The 20931-nt window shown below is 38.6% G+C and overlaps 1 protein-coding gene across 3 annotated transcripts in view; it reads right to left on the bottom strand.

Moving 5' to 3' along the window:
- Positions 1-20931, bottom strand: part of LOC101861231 (E3 ubiquitin-protein ligase UBR2) — a 74195-nt gene that overhangs the window by 39983 nt on the left and 13281 nt on the right. For 2 of the 3 annotated variants that reach the window (XM_005107099.3, XM_005107101.3), the window contains exons 5-17: positions 20734-20838; positions 19408-19608; positions 18263-18340; positions 17717-17779; positions 14402-14525; positions 13957-14070; positions 13056-13092; positions 12441-12492; positions 10625-10723; positions 7182-7263; positions 5675-5753; positions 4872-4980; positions 523-651 (exon numbers count right to left, since the gene is read on the bottom strand). In XM_005107099.3, coding sequence (XP_005107156.1) covers positions 523-651; positions 4872-4980; positions 5675-5753; positions 7182-7263; positions 10625-10723; positions 12441-12492; positions 13056-13092; positions 13957-14070; positions 14402-14525; positions 17717-17779; positions 18263-18340; positions 19408-19608; positions 20734-20838 — 1272 coding nt within the window. Of the gene's footprint in view, positions 1-522; positions 652-4871; positions 4981-5674; positions 5754-7181; positions 7264-9671; positions 9771-10624; positions 10724-12440; positions 12493-13055; positions 13093-13956; positions 14071-14401; positions 14526-17716; positions 17780-18262; positions 18341-19407; positions 19609-20733; positions 20839-20931 lie in introns of all 3 variants that reach the window. The other variant, XM_005107100.3, reaches the window with a different exon arrangement.

Below are 20931 nucleotides of genomic sequence, written 5' to 3'. Positions count from 1 at the left end.
ATATAAGTGCCAAAGACTAGAGGTCATACAAGAGAGTAACAAACACAAAAAAGAAGGAGGGGAGATAAATACGATAGACGTTTGATAGGAAAGAAGGAGCAAACCACACCAGAGCACCCGCCAACTACCCACCGACCTCAGATTGGCTTAAAAAATTATATGCCCATTCAATATAGCAACGGAACATTTGTACCATTGTCACTACTAAGTCAAACAGTTCTGACATACCTTAGTAAAGTTTTGTTGTAATTTACAGGTTAAGCAATGGTAGCAGATAAAAGAGGCAGGAAAAGTAAACCACATCAGATCGAACACATACTACAAACCCAAACATCAATAACTCTACACTTAGTGTTGCTGATGTTTTGGGTTTTTTTATTCTTAAGCCCAAATGGGGCAAAATGTCAAAACATTCTTCTAATATTACCATAAAATTTCCAAAATACCCATGCCTCCGTTTACTTTTTCTTTTTCTTTCCGTATTATACAACTAAAACTCTACACTGTATGACTTGTACTCACATCAGCTGCACACCATTCGCAAAACAGCACCAGCAAGTCCTCCAGTTTGATCTGTATGGTGAAGGCGCCCTCCCACTCAGGGTCAAACTCCAAGTGCTGGCCAGTCTGCCGCTTAACCGCATCCATGCCCTAAGGTACAGCATCACGAGACAATTGTCAGTTTAGTTTCAGTAAGCATTTTAAGGTACATGCTGTGCAATTAGGTCATATAAGTGCCGAAGATTAGTTTAAAAAAAATTATAGTAGAGGGTTTTACGGCGCTCGAAACTGCATATGGTCATATGAGTGCCAAGGGGTGGGTGTCAACAGAGAAGTCTTTTCAGGGAATCAGACTAAGACTGCTCACCTCTCTAGCTTCAACAGCACAAGGTCTGCTTCGACTATCAAGGCACCCCAAAATAGCAGGTCACAAGAGAGTGACAAACATACAAAAGAAGTAGAGGATAATGACAATAGTAAGGATCAGGAAAGAAAAAGCAGCAGTTCCCTGTTGTAGATCAGGCACAGTTATGAGCGTGACATGAGTCAGTCCATTTACAATTCTACTATGCTTGAATGAGAAATGTCCCCCCTTTGGGAATGGCCTAAAGACACTTCAGTCAGTGGCACTGCCCCGCGGGGTACGAAGATTAGAGGTGTTACAAGAGAGTAACAAACACATAAAAGGAGGAGGATCAATGATGACAGATATTTAATAGAAAAGAAGGAGCAAACCACACTAGAGCACCCGTTAAGCACTCAGGACAATTGTCAGAGCGGTCATCAATCTATGCCCTAATAAAGTACGACAACACAGGACAATGTCAGTTAGTTTTAGTAAGTGTTTTACGGCACTTGCAATACAATATCGTCATATAAGTTCCTAGAGAGTAACAAACACAAAATGAAAGGACGGGAGATAAGGACGGGAAATAAGGACGACAGATGTTTGATACACGGCACACTGGCAGTGGAATTTTAGTTGCAGCGGGGGGTTCCCGGCCAAGTGCCTTATCACGTCGGGGTCACGGGGGTCAACTCCCTGTCACCGCTCTGTCTGGGCTGACTTGATTTTTGGTACTTTTAGGTGTATCCTTGTATTTATGATAATGATCATTTAATGCACACAAAGCAAGCAGTTCAGCACTTGAGACTAAAAAAAGAACGGACATTGTAATCTGTCTGGTTATTTCATTAGACGCGCTGTAGTCGGCAACGCTAAATTGTAACATTTTTTTGACAAGTGTGAATGAAAAAATATTTATAAAAAATAAACGACACAACAAAAACTGTCGAGCTTTTGGAACATGAATGACATAACATTGGAGCAGTTACTCAGAAAAGATGGTATCTGCGCATATATAATAGAAAGCAGTAATTGTGAAACTTTATCCATCTGGCACACAATTCGCTATAAAGTAATTCCTCCAAATACAACTTTATGTGTCTAATATAATCGTGAATATTCGCATATTTTCTCAAACGTTTGAAAAAATTACCCTGTAGTCTCTCTATGAAAAAGTACAAATCGATTTTAGTGCAAGAAAACTTCTACAATGCAATACACAAACAGTATCTGTTACACTCCTGAAATTCCGTACTTTTCTTAAAGCACTAAGTCTAGGTTTTGTAAGTTGACTGAATAACAGGGATGACCTCTTGTAATTGGGTTATAAGAATAATATCAAGCTTTCTGGTGACACTGAATCAGCACCTGACTTTTCCAGCTTATATTTTCGTTTCTATGACCATTTGCAATAACTGACAATGTTCTGATTTCTTTTGTTTTTTTGTTTTTGTAAAGTGTTTTACGGCGCTCGCAACTGCATAAGGTCATATGAGCGCGCGGGACACACCTAATATTTTCAGTTGGTAGGAAATTTTGAATTTTGCCCGGGTGGCGGCCGAAGCCTACTCTTATTGATTTTAGACCACCAAGGGATCTTTAACCTGCGCAACTTGCACGCGGGCCCTCCGAGATTTTTCGCCCTTGTCCGAGAAGGCTAAATGTAGATCTTTCCTACCAGAAGATCAGGGGTGTGGCAGAAAGACAGCAGTAAGGAGGAGCCAAGGATTAGCAGTAGAAAGGCTGCAGAAAGAGTCAGGAGCCCAGAGGAGGGGCAAAGGAGGTGAGGGGGTGGGGGCAGAAAGTGGAAATGAAAGCAGACAACAGAACATTGTTAGAGAGCAGGAAAGGAGGTGAAAGGAGACAATTTTAGAGAAGAAAATTTTTTGGTCGCTACCCGGAATCGAACCCAGGACCTTTGAATTAGAGGCCAACACCTTAACCTCTAGGCCACGAGAGCCCTCTCTGATTTCTTTACATTCATAAGTGTGCGGGCATATTTCCGACATAAAAACTAAAAATGAATGTGTTAGCTGTCATTATTTTTATTCCATACAAGTTTATCCCTACCCATGTATTTACACAGTTTTCTTTTTTTTAAGTTGCATAATATATCTTTCTTAGTTGTGTGCAGGCTACCACAGACACAGCACGATTCATGAACAAACGCAGAGTAACTTTCTCTTGTTTAATGGTAAAATAAAGAGCTAACGTTGAGTGCCTTTAGTTAAAGAAGGCAGACGTGAATCTTTCTTCTCTAATAACTTCACAAAACTACTTGCACAGATTTCAGATTTCTCATAGTAAAAGACATGATATTCATAGTCAGTTTAACACAGATTTTGGAGAGATCTGTCGTGCCGTTTTTAAATAAACTATCATTTATTCATAAGTTTGTAACTAAAATAGGACAAATTGGGTACTCTAAAAACACTTGTCTAGAACAAAAACTAAGGCACAGAAATTAACTGTTCTAACACAGAATAAATCTTTAAAAATTGAGCTTTTAGTCCATCAGTGTAATGGTTTAGAAGTCATATCGTTTCAAACATGGACAAAAATGGGAACTCCTTAACCAACACCGGCAAAGTCGCTTCAGGGCTCATTAAGCCCGTGACCCCAAGCCAGGGAGCTCCGGCGAGCTGCTGAGTCACACTAACTAAAAGTAACAGAATCGGGCGAAAAGTGACGTCGTGGATAGGAAAGAAGGAGCAAACCACACCAGAGCACCCGCCAACCACCCATGGACAATGTCAGAACACAGTAAAAAAAACTATGCCCTAATGAGGTACAAGAACACAAGACAATTGTCAGAGAACAGTCAACAATCTATGCCCTAATAAAGTACAACACAGTACAATTGTCATCCTACAGCCAATAAGCCTATGCCCTTAGCATTAGACACAACAGCAAAAACACAAGATAATTGTCCTGATCATTGATACGACACAAAAGTTTTGTCAGAATGCAGTTGTTGTAGAGTCACAGTGGCAACGAAGTTCACAACCATTGATCTCTCTCTCTATCTTGCCCTTTTTAACTCCCAGTGGAGCACAGGCCATCAACAGCCTTACTCCAGCGAAGCCTGTCCAGAGCATCCTTTTCTATCCGTTTCCATGATGTCCCCGCTTTTTAATACCTACTCCTTCTGCATGCGGCGAGTTTTCCTCCAGATGTCCAGAGTAGAGAACTGTTTCCCCTGAAGCAAGTTGGCACTCCCCTGCATTCGTCCATCTCGTCTCACAGAGACCCAATATGTCCAGTTGGTAGCCCTCCGTCTCTCTTGCAACCTGCAGTGCCTTCCCTGCCTCGTACATTCTACGAACATTCCAGGTGCCAAGCCTGGTGGTTCTTCTGGTCGACAGGAGGTTTCTCGGCTTGGTGGATTCCTTTCGGTCGACAGGAGGTTTCTCGGCTTGGTGGCTTCCTTTCGGCTTTCACCATCCTGCGTCATTCTACACTCCATATTCTCTCCTCTCCTCGGTGATGAAGGTCCTATATCTTCCAGAACTGGCAGTCGTGTTGTTTTTGCAGCTGATGTTTTTGTAGCTGCTTTTTGTTTTACGAGAAAGGGCTGCTAACCCTTTGCCCAACTGACCTTAGTCACCTTCTACGACATGCGCGGTACGGATACAGTGGTCCTATTCTTTGCTCCCCTGTCTCTTGGACAGGGCACCGAGAACCACACGGGCGACAACCATTGATACAATGCATGAAATATTCACAGAGATAAAAGATATTTGATAAATACTATTCTCCAAGCAGGAATTAAATTCAAGTGTTCTGTGTGCAAGGAAAAAGTACTTTACCATTACATCACAATAGATGTCGGTCGCACAAGACAGGAACTAAAGAGTATAATATATTGTCAGTCTGGAAATAACAAAAGACAGTACCATCTCTGTCTACGTATACCGAAAGTATTTAGTGAACAACGACACATATAAGAAAGGTTGATTTTGATACAAAAAGCACAGTCGTCTTCCAACACTCCCTTCCTTTACCATATAAAGTGGGGATTTACCTGAATCATTGTGAGCAGAGACAAAAATGATGTCAGGCCGCGGAGGAAGTTGTTCCTCAAGGCTTCAGACCAGTCCTCTGGACTTGTAGGCTTGCACACCAGGGCATACCTAAAAAGATTTTGTAAGCATGATTCTACAGACAAACTTACATATTAATAAACAAAACCGGAAATATGTACATTAATTAATGAATGCAAAATGATTTAGTCTGTTCCTCCTTAATTTAAAAAAAGTACATTTCACAAAAACCAGGCAGATAATTGAGTTCTACATATCAAACATTCAGGACATGGATTTATGACACAATGAGCTAGGAGAAATATTGTCAAAGGAGGCGGACCATACCCCTTGTACTTGATGGCAGTTATATACTCAAAAACATAACTAAAGAGATAGAGGAATGAAAATTTAAAAAATGGCCACGCGAATACTGAACTGATCTTTTTCATTAACTAAGCAAAACTTCTCTACATACTATTTAAGAACTTTGGGGTTTTAAAAAATTGTAGCCAACGAGATGAAACTGTTGACTATCAGCACTTTGTTGCAGGGGCATCTACCTTGCTGGAGGCATCTGTATACAGAAATCTTGATACTGGTTAACTTCAAATGGCTTGCTTTTCTACGCTGTGCCCAATGTAGCATTTTTGTTTAAACTAGGCTCCACTCTCAATCAACTAATTTAAGTCATCATTCCCAAGTGAAAACACCTTCAAGGTATGAGCCAAGGCAAACTGTAGCAAAAATTTGAACAGAATCCATTTTTTTTTTTAGCAAAACAGCTTTTTAAAGTTCCACTTACTTGAGATCGTGAAGAACATACATTGACCTCTTGAAGACAGAACTTCTCTCTGCTCGGTCAAAACTCAGTTTACCTAGTCCTGGGAGAAATAGTCAAATGTAAACCCTTGCGATAATGAGTGCAACAAGTCCGCACACAGACCCAAACCTCTATTAACAGCAATATCCAGCACCACATGAAAAACTATTAACTTTCCTTTCACCTTTCCTGTGAGAACAGTGCAAATATCATTTGGAGGGAGACATCGAATACCTTTACAAAATCTGCTCTTTTATTGTGAGCGAGTGTCAAAGGAAAGTGAATGGCTTTTCGCTTGGTGCTGAGTGATGTTGTTGATAGCAGTTTGAGTCTGTGTGTGGACATGTAGCACTCATAACGCAAGAATTTATATTTGTGAGACGTGCTGACAAAATGAGTAGCTCTTCTTACAATCCAAAATGGAGGTATGGGCCAAAAATCTCTAGGAACAACACATGATGTCATACTCTTTCTTTAACTGCATTGGTGTAGTTTAAAATTAGACTACCCATGTTAGGAGCGAGCACAGAATATGCTGTGTTTGCATCTCAGGGACCAGTTGCATAAGCACGGTATATGCTGTGTTTACCACCCGAAAGGCAAATAAATTGTAAAAACTCAAACTATAAATTTGACATATCTTTGTCCATGGGGCTAAAATCTGACAAGTAACTCATTTTATTCAGCACGCCTCATATTTGATTGTGAGAGAGTCAAAGGTGGGTTCTTCAACATGTCATACAAACTATTCTTTTGCAAACATGGCCTATGCCGTTTTAAAGAGTACTATCATCTTCATTAAATTTTGTTGTCGATAGTTCTTACTTCTCGACTGAAGGACCACAATGATCGAACCCTTGGGAGGGCTATGATAAGACAAAAAGCACTACATCCAGTTAATAAAATCCCTGCAAAAGCACAAAAGAGCAACTGACTGTCAACGAAATGGAGTGAACCTTAGAGTCCTTTGTATTTCCAGTTCTGCCGACCTTTCCCCCCTTATAAAAAAAGGACAACCCCACAATGAAAATGAGTCTTAATTTTTTTAAATTTTTAAAGAAGAAAAATACGAGTGACCTATTCTGATGAAAGGACAAGTCTTTGTTTGCATTTGAAATACTGTTGGACTTAGATTTCACAAAAAAAAGACTGCTTTTAAACAACTGAGGTAACCCTTTACTCATTTAGGTAACATAAAAAGAAAGCACCAACCAGTTTCAAATGGGACATGAGGAAGGCTAAACTCAAAAAAAAGAATGAAAAGAGGCAAAAGGCAAATTATTGCGTTAATTTGATCTGGGAATTGCTGGGGGGGGGGGGAGAAGCAGGAATCCAATTTATCACAGTAGTACGCAAGGCTGTAGTCTGAAAAATATCGTATACCACTTTCATGTCAAGAAACAGTAACACTGACCAGGAAAGCTGAAAATGAAAAGGGGCATCTCATTACAGTGAAAAAAGAAGAATTAATGAAGACTAAGTCCCTTACGATTTTTCTTGTGATCACAAGCTGAGAGAAATGCCTTGACTATCACAGAAAGCAGATCATGTTCAGCGATCAACATCCTAGCCTGTGGAAAAGAAGATGTTCATGGTAAAAAGGAAAAAAACAACCCAAAAAACTCACAATTCAAAGACACTTTTTCCTTTCTTTAATGTTTAGCAACATCCCCAATAGAGAAAGAAGCTCCCCCCCCCCACTCCCTTCATCTCTACCCCGAGTTCAGCAAAGTCCATAACAGATATCACAATGTGCTGAAAAATTAAAATATAAGCTGTATCTAATAGCAGCAGTATGGGGTATAACACTAGCAAGTGACAAAAATAAGTAAAAACAATTATCCCTTATAGGCATCTAGCAAAAAATCTCTAGAAAAATGAAACAAAACACATAGTACAACTGGATTTTGATTAATAAAAACTATGTTTCTCTAGCTTTGTAAATATCCTAAATTTTCTAAGAGCAGTTTTCATTTTGATTTAGCATAATATTCTTAATACATCGAGAAACAAGAAGGGGAAACAGGGATATGTGCTTCACAAAAAAAAAAAAAAACAATACGAGGGGCACAATACTTACAATATTTTCAGTTCAGAAAAATGCAACTAAAAACAGTCAAAGGAGAAATGAAAACATAAAGAGAACTGAACAAATAAATAACCAAATCATTTTTCTTTTACTAGCCTTGAATGGAACCAAACTTAACAAATTGAATACTGGTGTACGTTACAAACCAACAAGAAAGGAAAATATTGAACTTAAGGGGGGGAGCTACACCCCCAAAGTCAAAATTCGGCTAAAAATTATGGAATTTGAGTTGTAGGCATTTTTAGCTTCCTCAGCCTCTCCTATAACTATTTCATCATATAAGAACCCCCAAAAACTGTATTTTTTCCCATACCGGACATGTTTGTCACCGCCATTTCCTCATAAAGTCAGTATTTTATTTTTCTTTATCGGCCGTTTTCTCAAAACGCGACTTTTCTCTATACTTTTTTGAATAACTCCACCATTTTTCATCCAATCTTCTTGACATTTTCACAGAATGAAGAAAAAATGTAATACTATAAGTTTGTCTGTTGAATTTTTGATATATGGAATAGATTTTTTTTGGTGGTGTCTGGAGTGTGGGTTTTTAAGGATTTTTTTAAAACTTGAATGCTACCTCAGAAAAAAATTCAGAAAAAATTTTCTAATTCGTTTAGGAAAAAAACAACAAACCAATTTTTAGATCTAATGTTTGTGAACACGCATGCAAAAAAACATTCAATTTCCATGAGCGATAAGTGCGGTATTCATTACGTATGACATGTCAACAAAATCCAATATGGCCGCCATATCCATGGAAACGAAACTTTTTCTCAAATTTGATTGCGGATTTAAAGACTCCTTAGTATGCTTGTTATATGCGTAAAATTTGGTAAAATTCGGTCCAGTAATAAGCGAGATAGCCTTCAGGTGTAGCCCCCCCCCCCTCCCCCCTAATCGAATGAGTGCCCCACCATCCTTCTGAACAACTGGGACAGTCTGACTAGCAGATAGATGGCGGTCAACAAAATTGCACGAGCAACATAACAGTATTATCAAATAGTGCAGACTGATGGATATTGTAAAGTCGTCCGAGCTCTCCACTATGTAGGTGAACAAGCACAAAAAACTGTAACCATAAGGATCCACTATGAACAGTGTTTATCAATTGATTTGGTGCATCAAGTATCAGGCTTAACAGTCGTAAAAAAACCAAAAAAATTATATTCTTCTTCAATAAAAGAAAGCAGGCGGACAAAGTTTCTCATCACTTATTGAGAAAGTGAAAAATGACAGCCTTGACTTTTCCGAGGATAAGTCACAGACCCATAAAGAGCAAGAAAAACTTCAGCTACACATGCAGTATTACAAAGCACTGAACCTGCTGAACTTGTTATATGGTAAACACGAACAATGTGGAACATAGGCAGCAATCTCAAAACCTTGATGTTCTCAAAAGGGTATTAGAGAAAAATCATTGCAAGCAAAGCAAGCAGCAAAGAGAGAGAAGTTCCAACCACAGCCATTAAATAATCAAGAAAAGTACGAGACGCTGCCGATGAGCAAGCACTCTAAGCCAACACTACTGCAAAAAGAGCTGTAGGAAATGGTGCAATAACAAACAATTCAAGCACTTGGAGACAAACTGTGCAGAAGCATGAAATGAGCACAAGGACTTTTCGCATGACCACCTCGGTACATTACAGGGACTAATTTTTAACGGATCAAACAAAATGTATAATTTATGTCACACAAATTAAAAGTTCAAGCATAACAGGAAGAGACCGAGTTCTGGGCCAAAAATTAACACTAGGAGCGAAGATACACAAGCAGGCACTTGATTTCGGTAGAAAACGCAGCACAGTTTGGCGGCATACGAAATAAAGGACTATAAAGGCCTGTAGAAACACACATCTGGAGGTGAGCAGTAATGTCAACAGTGACACCTACCAACGAGGGAGTCCCGAACAACTGCAGGGAGAGGCGGGTAATGGATACGGAGCGAGAGTGGTCGTCCTGCAAAAAGGCTTCGTACAGCTTGGAATAGCACTACAGGGATTAAAGAAAAAAGAAAAGAAAAGCAAAGAAAGAGAAACAGAAATTAAAGGGGAAAAAAACACAGCAAATTTGTTGGGAAGAAAATGTTTACAAGAAAGACAAAAGTCATGTTCATCTTCACATTAGGTTTCACTTCAGTCATTTCCTGAACACTTGAAAAAGTAAGAATTAACCAATTCAATCCAAAAGAGCACAAGAACTTCAAAGTTCATAGCACACAACGGTGTAGGCAATTCTTTTAAATGTGTAACTGAAATACTCATTTCCTTGAAAGAAAGTTTTCAACTTGTTCTTAACAACTCAGGAGTTTTTTGTGTGTGTGTGTAATCATATTTTAAAGTGATGACAAATGTGAAGTGAACACAACCATAAATGGTTCATGCGAACAACCATTCACAAACCACAAACCTGTTGGAGTCAAACTGATGAGACAGAAAAAGGACAACTAGAAATCTGAGGGGATAACATTGAATTGGGAAACTCTCAGGAAAAGAGAAAATTTTGAATTCTTTTTCTCAAAGCACATCCTAAAAAGGATAGACCGAAAACAATTTCTGGTTTGATTTTCATTTAAAACATCAATTTCAGCTGTTTCAGGACCTACTTCTTACTTTAAGGTCATGTTAAATTTCTTAAAAATAGGAACGAGAGATGAGGTACCAAATCAGCTTCAACATCCGCCCAGATTTCTAAGGCATCAATGACTTCAAAGAACAGCACAATTTGGAGGAAAGAATTCAGAACTGTGCTGTTAAATGCCAGGGCAGGTCCCCGACACCACATCGTGCAGTTGGGCATTGGGAGCAAGCAGAAGCCAAAGGTGCCAGGCTTCACTGGCAACCTACCAAACTGGGCACAGTGAAAATCTGGACTGAGAGGCTGGGCATGGAGACGTCATGATCATGATCGTCCTGGCTAAACTGGCGCACCATGTACTGGAACCACTGGAAAGTATCATAATGTTTCAGGTTACATAAAAATGTACCACACACAAACTACAATGGTCAGCAATCCTCCTCGGTCTTGACACGAAAGTTGACAGATGCAAACATTGCAGGGTGACGAAAGAACATTAACTTTCTTATGGGCTCGTTTCTTAAGGCCAGCTTAACACCATGGAGACTCAAGACTATAGATCTTCATGGGCTTTTAATGCCCAAGGGAACAGTATTAGGAGCTACCACCATTAATAAGTTGTATGGTGAACAGAACATGAAGCCATAATATCAGACAAATTTCCATCATGCCCTCCATCTCTCATTGATCACCTAAATGGTGAAATAAAAGATTGCTTTTCAGAGGTATTTCTATGCACATTCTATTTGTATCTCAGAGAGCCAAAATAGTGCATTGTGTTGCAGCCTTACTCATACAGTTACCAATCACGATGTGAACAGTATCCCCCATCCACTCAACTTAACAAACTACTTAACAAACTTTAAGAAAATAAAACATTTCTCAAATCCCCACCCATAAAAAAAACACATTGAAAAACTTGGAAGTAATCATATTGCCCCGACTTTTGAAAAAAAGTCTACCCAGCATAATGTTTTCAGAACCACAATTCATCCATTCTTAGTTGGAGGCTCTTGTGATGTTCACCTCTCATTCAAAAGGTCACAGGATCAAAACCTGACAGGGAAGAAAAAAGTTTCTTCTTTATAATTATCTCCTTCCACGTCCTTTCCTGTTGTCTAATCCTGTTTAGTCATCTGCTTTCATTTCCACTTTATATCTCCCCCCCAGCCCTTTTTTCTCTGAGCTCCTCTGCCCCCTACTCCTGACTCTTTCCACTGCTACTCCCAGCTCCATCTTATTGCTGTCTTTCAGCCACACCCCTTATCTTTGGACAGGTAAGATCAAACAGCAAACCTTCTCGGATAAAAGAGAAAAATCTCGGGAGGTCTCATGTGCAAGATCCCTTGGTGGTCCCAAAACTCGATAAGAGTTGGCTTCAGCAACCACCTGGGCAAAATTCAACATTAATTCCTACCAAAAACTGAAAATACTCTTGTCAGAGTAAAAACATAAAGAGTACCTTCGAAATCAGAATGAGGCTGCCTGAAGCAGGAAAAACGGTCACATACGTAAAAAGCAGTTGCACTGCAGTTTGAAGAACCAGTAGTCGACTATCCCTGAGATCTAGCAGGGGAACACAAAGAAGAAAAAGATTCATTCTTTGCTAATCATCAATTGAATCTTTGTGAGAAATCCAAATGAGGACATTTGCTATGTGTCTTTAACATTTTCCTACTTTACGTTCGGTCCAAACAAAGTTGATGTGATGGTGAAGCTCTCGCTTTCACAGGCCAGTTTCAGACACCTTCTCTGCTGCAAGACAAAAGTAGCTCAGATATGCATTACATAAGGACAAACAAGCACAGACACATAGAAAGAAATTACATGCAGTAACATCAGTGGTATTTATGTAATTTAACCAATACATAACTGCTCATATATTCAACAGGAAGACAATCATTTGCCCCAGTCACCTGAAACTACACATATTGGCGAGTACTTTTTCTCATATTTATATAAAGCTTTCATCATCAAATATTGAGCCTTGATTCAGTCATTAAAAAAAAGAACAGATATCAACTTATTGATTGCAGAACTGAGTTTGGAAACACAACAAAAATCAAACAAAGAGCATCCTCTTACCTTAGTGAATATCACAGAAAATTGCTTTTTAGAAGGAGGATCTTTCAATACACTGTAAAAAATCAATTTAAAAAATACTTTTATTAAGTGCAAAATTCAAAAAGGTGTGAGAGAATGAGCAAAAATAGTAAGTCCATGCTACCCACAAGAGGCTTTTATTTATACATGATTGAGATCAATTTTTTTTTTAAACGTATTAATCATTACAAATACTAACACAATGATGGTAAAGGTGAGGCTATTGGGTGGAAAAGAGACAAGGGAGGAAGAAAAACAGTGACAGCAGAAGTACAGAACAAACAGAACCCAAAGAAAGTGTCTATCAATGTCTAACCCACAGGGAAGCTGCTGGTGACACACACCCTCAGGCCATCCATGAAAGATGTCAACAAGCATGACATTACAATTTACAGAAGAATTTCTTGGCTCATAAATAAAAGTTTTTCAGATATACAGAAACTGGTATACGACACTGGAAAACAAAATTAGAATATCAAAAGCATTTTCCAGTGAGTTACAGAACAGTAAACCCATTGTGTAAATAAATAATTTAATAAATAATTTTTTTACGACTTAACAGCTCTTTATCTGTAACAAGACAAGCTTATCACCTACCAAGACATGAGCAGCTGATGGCTTTGTACTCTTGCAACTGTAGACAGACAAGAAAGTAGTTAGGAAATAAAGCTATCAGAATATTCAGCCAAAATCGGAATAAGCACTTTTTACATATCTCGCTTATAACAGCTGTGGTCACAGGAATAACTCTTTCTAGTTTCAAAAGAACCTACACTATAAATAAAAACCACAACGGTTGGAGTATGTGTTTTCCTCCAACTATGAATGAAAAATGACCATAAGGGATGAAAATACAAATTTTTAACTTTCCTCCATTATTTTCTTCAAATTGCAATAGGACAACAATGACTAGTGACTGACAAAGAGTTCATAAATGTATCACTATGATGAAATCAGGCACTCATCTAAATAATGAAGTTGAGGAAATCAGGATTTCTCTGCCCATTGGACAATTTTTAGCTTTTTTTTTTTTTTGCTCAACACCACTCAGTCCATTTAAATACACATTTCTGTGTGGATTTTAGGGGGGGAAAAGTTGATAAAAGACACAGAAAAATGTAAAATTGTAGTTTCCCAGGACACTCAAGCTTCGAAAGTCACCAAACTTTCAGCCATTTTCTAATTAATTTTACTGCTGACACGAGGAAACCCCACTGCCTTCATTTTTAAAATAAATGGGTACTTTTTTTTAAACAAAAGAAAGACAAATATACAAGTTTTAAGATTATACCAATAACTCTATACGCCCAAAAATTGATGAGCGCTGGATTCCACTGTGTCCACGACATGCATGATTCTCCATCATCAATCACGCCAATAAATACAAAAGTGAATAAAATTTCTAGTATCCAGTGCATCCTCACAATATACGCAAAGAGCACAAGCTAAAATAAACTTTTTTGCTGTCTTTAGAGGACAAGAAATACAAAACAGTGACCTTTCCAGAGACGTGTGTCAGCCTGTATAAATTTCTCCAGCACTGACAAGGTAGTAACGCCGCCTTCGGTGCTGGGTTCCATCAGGGTCTGACACATAAGCTTTCGTATAGAACCTGTGGAGTCACAAAAACATTAAAGCAATCGAGACCTGACATGTAAAACACTTTGACATTTCTGCCATATAAGAAAATCATGAGCCAAAAATTTCTGACAGGACACAGCAAGCTTTACTGTTACTTTCAAAAAGTGGTGTAACACAGTTTTTCCAAGATTTAAGCAGAAAAAAAAGATTTCAAATATTCTCTGAAGTTTGATAGCAAACATAAAGTAAAATGGAAACAGTAGGATTCTGGGTAGAATTTTTTTAAAGTTACAAGCAAGTAACTACAAGTTCATAAAAAAAAAAAACTTGAGGTACGAGTATAATTTCCCTTGACAACTTACTTGCTTTGTCGCTGACAGTCTGTAGCCAGCCAAGTACCTTGAGAGCAAACTGCTGAAGGGCCACCACATCTTTCAGCATAACCTCCACCTTCAAGGGCTTGCTTCCATGACGAGATGTGCTGCGCTGGAAAAAGCAAAAGCAAGCTTGTGAGACTTACACAACCTGTTGCACGTAAAGAAAAACGTATTAGTAAGTTAAGAGCTTGATTCCTCCTGCCAAAAAGATATCAGGGCTGCCTACCTCAAAGTTCCCATTTCAGGTAGATTCTGGGTCAGTTTCAGGTATTTTGGCCCAAAATCAGGTAGTACAAAGACAAAGGAAAAAAAAAAAGAAGATCGTTGCCCCATCGAACGCGCTTGCTCTCCACGAGATTGGGTAACTATATTTTGAAAATTTGTTTTTGCATGCACATGTGTGTGTGTGTGTGTGTGTGTGTGTGTGTGTGTGTGTGTGTGTGTGTGTGTGTGTGTGTGTGTGCATGAGCGCATGCTCTAGTGTGTGTTCACTGTTTCTATTTGTGGGGAGGGGAAGGGAGTGTTTGGGCGTGTACAAGTTACGATGAACAGTGTGTATGTAATGAGGCGAGGTTTTTTTTTTTTAAAGCATTTATGGACTAACGTTCAAGGCACCTATCATTCAGTATTGAATCTGGAATTGAGTGCAGGGTGATTGCCAAACTGACTTCAAAACCGCTAGCCCATACAAATATAAACTATATTAAAACATATTTCCCGACACTAGCATAGGACACTGAAAAGTCTTTTGCGACTTAGGTATGACAGACGATTAATTTCAACTAGTTTTACCATCTAAATACAAAATGAATCCTGATCTGGGCCTGAGGAGAGGCAAGAAGAACATCAACTGCCAAAACCGTGTTTGGTTTCAGCGATCAAGGATTTTAAAAAGCATGCAAGACAAAACTTATTTATAAAACCTTTATAGTTAGGCTTACGGTAGAGCAAAAAGTGAAAATAAAAGAGAGTGTGTAATGAGGGCCGGAGCTGGATGGACGGTGAGAGCGTGGGATGTAGTGATGGTGTAAACCTGCCAATCAGTCAATCATGAATCCCTGCATCATGGACTAAGTATTCATTTTTTTTCAAAATGCTAAATCACAGTACCAGTTTTTAATCAGCAGTAAGCCATCATGATGCATAGGCATCCAACATAGAGCTTTCCGAGGGTTGAAAATGGCATTTCCTCATTGCCACTATTCAATTTGTCATCACTGACAAATCCGACAACACCAACCTTGAAGATACAATCATCAAGCCTCTGCTCTAATGTTCCCTCATTTACACACTCGATTGTCGAATGTCAAAACCACTTCAACTTATCGTTTTTATTTTAGCATCAGTTTCTTGCACCGTGGCCTTATCCTGCCGCCGTAGACTGTATAGCGTCAAACACCTCCCCTCAATTCCAAAGCCCTGCAACGCTCCTACTTTGAATGAACTTTGATTACCCCGGCAACCGTCGGCCAGTCCCTATGCGAACTCGCACAGGTTCACTGACCGGTCACGATACAGGCCCGACAATCTAGAAATCGAAGGACGCTTTTTTTTTTCTTCCTTTTTTGTCATTATAGTGACATAAGTGAGAATATCGATTTAATTTGTATGGCAACACTGTGGTTTTTTTATGCACAAACTGTATATTACAAATTTTTATTAACTGTAAATCTAACGTTAAACTATCATCGGACAATTCTGAGCGGTAACGAAAGCGAAAGTAGATTTAGATTTTCCCGATGGAGTCTCTGTATTACAGCTACATTTCTGCCTGCCGCCATAGCCGCTAATTCGCGTGAAACGTACTCCTGGTCTGGGGAAAGCCGAACGTAATATCACAAAGGCGACCGGTAAAATATGAACTCAGATTTGGTTTCAAGGACTTTGAGCATTTTCTAGGGTCGCAGCGGGGTTTTTTTCAGATTCCCGCAGTCCCCCTGCGTAGAATCCTCATTTGGTACTGATCAATTCTCTAGACTAAGATCTATTTTAGAATGTTTTACTTCGATATCGATTTTTTTTCTACATTCACAATTTTGTTTCCTTGGTAAATGAATTAAATGCACAGATTTTCCAGCCGCAGCAAAAACCCGAAGACAGACAGAAAGAAAGAAAGAATGAAAGGAAGGAGAAAGATTATCTATCATGAGTAGACAGATTTCAGCCGATATGCACGTGAAAAAATATAGCTGACCTAACGGCACAGATAGACAATGGTCGAGTGTACAAAATGCGCAATCTGGCGGTTTCTAATACAACTTATTGCCGGGAGTTGCCGTAAATATCTGACAAGTTACGGAAGCAAGGGCTGATCTCTCTCTCTCTCTCTTTATACGCATGGAGGTGATATGATGATGCGGCAAGTACGGAACTTTTGGAAGGTACGGATTTCCGCAAAATCAAAGAAGAATGGGAGCACTGCAGAATGGGGGTTTTTTCCTTCTTTTGGCACCCATCGAAAATCCGGCAGTTTTGACACCTTATCGGTATGGCGGTTGAACAGGCCCAAAATCGGTATCTACCGCAAACTGCCCAAGAACTCGGCCTAAAACTAAAACCTAAGCTCATTAGAATCCATACTATCCAAAATATATCTTCAGTTTGACACATCCCACATTACACAGATATGACCTGGGAATTTCATCTCTGCTGTCAAAAAATGTTTTGCATATCATTTCAAAAGAAAATGCAGAAGAGCGCATATGAAGAATGGAATTTTTAAACTGTTTAAGATTTCTATACCCGTTAGAATAGCATTTCATCTGAATTTCTGGACATTTATTTTCAAAACATAACAGGGCCAGCCCCAAGAAACCATTAAAACTTGCTGCAAGGGGAAAGGCAAGACTGTCACATGGGCAGGACAGAGTGACTATAAAGAAGCATGATAACATTGGCAGCAGAACATCAAACTCAGATCTACTTGAAATACAAAAAGAGACAAATCTGAGACAATTCTTAAACTGATGTTTCAGTTAATAAGAAGTCAAGGGCAGCTTGGGCATTATTCTTCAAAAAACATTCATTATGAGAAGTCAATAGTCTACTTCATCCAAAATCTGTGGGACCACTGGATTTTCTTCATTTCATCCAGATTTTCTGCTTTGAGAGATTTCTCAAATAGAGGACAAAATCAGGAATTTTACTTTACTGGGAGGTTTGCCATTTTCAATTCAACCATGTTTGGTTTAAGTGGATAACACAGTGCTTTAATCAAGCGACAGGTCTAAATAATACTATAGTACAATTCAGAAATTACAAAATCTTTTACAACAGACGAAAGTCACAATGGAATCTCACCTCAATGGTCTGTCTCACAGTGTTACATTCATCTTCTGTTCCAGATTTCACACAACTGCGGCCCTGACAAGACAAAACAAAAAAGGTCAGTATGGAAAAAAATTGAATTCATTGCAAATACAAGGGCCATTACAGAGCTGTTGAAAAGCCGACTTAGAGCATGCTGTCGGGTGGGAATTCGCGCTATACAAATGCTGTCTATTATTATTATTACGGACATTAAGTAAAGTGTACACGCATGGTCACAGGCCTCATGGTACTTTCTGCACAAGGATTCTTCTTCGACTGCATAGAAAGACTTGATAAATCAAGTATATCTAGAATAAGCTTTAATCAGCTTCAACCGTTTCAAACATCATTGAAAGCCAATAGAAAAAAAGAGGAAGACTACGCTATAAATACTAAATGCAATCTTCAAAAAGAAGAATAAAGCTGGATTTTTTCACCCTGAAAATAATATATTTATTTACAGCACAAAATCGTGAGAAGCAGGCAGAAAAAGAAAATTACTTTTACAATTGTTTTCAGTTCATAAGCTGAACTAACCTCTCTATCGACAATGGTGGCATAATCAAGAGCCTGGCGTGGTGTGCAGGTGACTGCTCTCTGGAGGGTGTTGATCACCTGAAAGGAAACACAGCCAACAGAGGGAAGGAAAAATCGTTTAGTATAAGTAAGAGTTTTATGGCACTGGTAATACAATAGGGTCTTATAGGTACTGAAGATTAGGGGTGTTACAAGAGAGTAACAAACACAAAAAAAAAAGGAGGAGAGATAAGGATGATAGATGTCAGATAGAAAAGCATTGATCAAACTACACCAGAGCACCTGTCATCTAACCACACAATAACAATCATCACAAAGTCCAGTGGAGGAAGAAGAGAAGCTGTTTGGAATTATAAAGTAGCTAAAGACCAGACTGGGAAGGGAAAAAAAATATGCATGAACTTGTTCACAGGGCTGTTAACCTAAAATTTCCTATTTCAGATTGATTAAGAATCAATTTTAGGTAGTTTGGCTGAAACTCAGGGAGTGTAAAGACAAACATTGACCAGGTACAAGTAGTTACCTAAATAGGGAACTACCATTCAGTCACTTGATCAAGCAATTATATTATTATTTTTTAAATTTATATTGCGCATACTCATTGAAGCAAAACCTTTATAGAAAGGTTTCCAAACAAGCAAAAAGTCAAAGTGGTAAGCAGCAAGTACTGAGAGCCAGAGTTGAAAGGACTAAGAGAGCATAGGAAGAAGCAACTCTGAAAATCTTGCAATCACCTCATCATGGTCAAAGTATTGATTTTGGAAAAAAAAGCAAAATCATTGAAACAATTTTAATCACCAATGATTTCATACAGTGACAAGCTACAATGACGTAACAGCCTACATACGAGGCATCCAACAGAGGTGCACAGCACTCTAATCTTAGAACCTGGTTCCCAGATCTTATCCTCCTGAATCAAAACAGTTCAAGTACACTAAAAAAAACAAAAAACATTTCTCCCAACTCACTTCCATTATCAAACTGTCTTAAAACAAAACATCTTTTCATGGTAACAAATCCAACAAAAATGTATTCAAACAATTCTATAGTAAAGAAGGATCTGCTCCCTGTTCTCTTCAAACCATGGAAACGTATAAAAACCATTCTTAAAAGAAGAAAAATGTTGAGGTAGAAAGAAAAGACACCTGATCATAAGTATGCACTTCATCATTGTACAGCATACACAAGTAAGGCATGTTGGCCAGAGCTGCGTCTGTTCGCTGCAAACCCAGCGGCAGAGTGACATTCTCGTCCCACGTCAGCACAGCAGCAGTAAACTTGAGCACACAGCGAAACATGCCAATGACAAACTGCTGCATGTCTCCTGGAAGGTTCACCTCATTTCCCTGAAAGAACGGATGGGTAAAAAAAGTTTGGGGTTTTTTCAATACCTTGAAGTGGGCTTACAAGAATTATTTTTTCAAATATGGACATAACATGGCCTTTACCTTTTTTATTGTTACACACTGAGCTCTCTCCTCACTGCTGTTCAACTAGCCTGAAAACTACTCCTTCAGTTGTTCCTTGTGCAGATACCAGAAGGTGAAAGCAAAGCATTCAATATCCATTTTTAAGCTTTTCTAATTTTACCTAACCCTTTTGTGAAAAATGAAGATAAAGGGTAAAAATTGAAGACCTAAACTCTTCTTCATTATTCATAAAAGTGCTCTCCTTCAGTACAAGAGTCTACAGAAGTTTGAATATTTTCCAAAAAATTCTTACTTCTATACATCTTCAAGTTTTGTAAACAATGACACATAATACAAAGCATACAGGAAAGCTCAGTTCAAACCAAAATAACAGTGACCTCTCATATGTAAACATGAAAACCACTTTCAGTGAATTTATAACCACTTTCGACAGTCTAAAACTAAAAATAACTGGATATATTCTTGACAACAGGCCCAAGTCAGGTCAACACGTACGCAGATGAAAATAAAAAAAGACAGTCCAATACTGCAAACATGTAAAATCACTTCAGAAGCAAGCTCATCTACATTGGAAAGCATAAAACCAGTCAAACTTTTTTATAAGGGAGCATCTCACTAAAATTTGTTTCCTCTATCTACAAAAAAACCCTTACAACAACTAATTGACCAAAAAAAAAAAAAAAAGAATCACTTCTTTTTTCAAAACTGCCATCTAATTCCTGTTGTATAAAACAGTACATATGTCAAGTTTTACTTCTCCTTTCCATTCTCTACTTTTATAATTTAAACCAGTTGTGTACCCATTCATCTTTCTTAAGACCTCTGTGAAAGCCTCCTTGCCTGTCTGTAAGACCTAATATGGACAACCTTGTAATACATTCAAGTGAACTTAGGCATGCAAATTTCTAAAAATGGGTTTTGAGACTAGCATACTGCCTTTTTTTTATATAAATAGGTCCTTTCTGTTGCAACGTCACCTAGTATTAGCCCAAAAATTACTCAGAGCTATCTCTTTTTTATGTTAACTCAATCTCCACTCACTGTCTCCTCTACCCGACGTGGTGTGTGAAGCACGCAGGAGGGATCAGATTTCCATGCCTCAGTGTCACCGCAGTCGCAGTAACCACCACCACCAGATGTGCTCATCTACACAAGCACAGGGGAAACAAAGCAGTTCTGTATTTGTAACAACACCAAAATAGAAATAAACACAAATGTGACAGTTGTTAAAATCTTCAA

Source organism: Aplysia californica, unplaced genomic scaffold (genome assembly GCF_000002075.1).
Source record: "Aplysia californica isolate F4 #8 unplaced genomic scaffold, AplCal3.0 scaffold00575, whole genome shotgun sequence".
Classification (NCBI taxonomy): domain Eukaryota; kingdom Metazoa; phylum Mollusca; class Gastropoda; order Aplysiida; family Aplysiidae; genus Aplysia; species Aplysia californica.
This window is presented reverse-complemented; position numbering and strand designations above follow the sequence as displayed.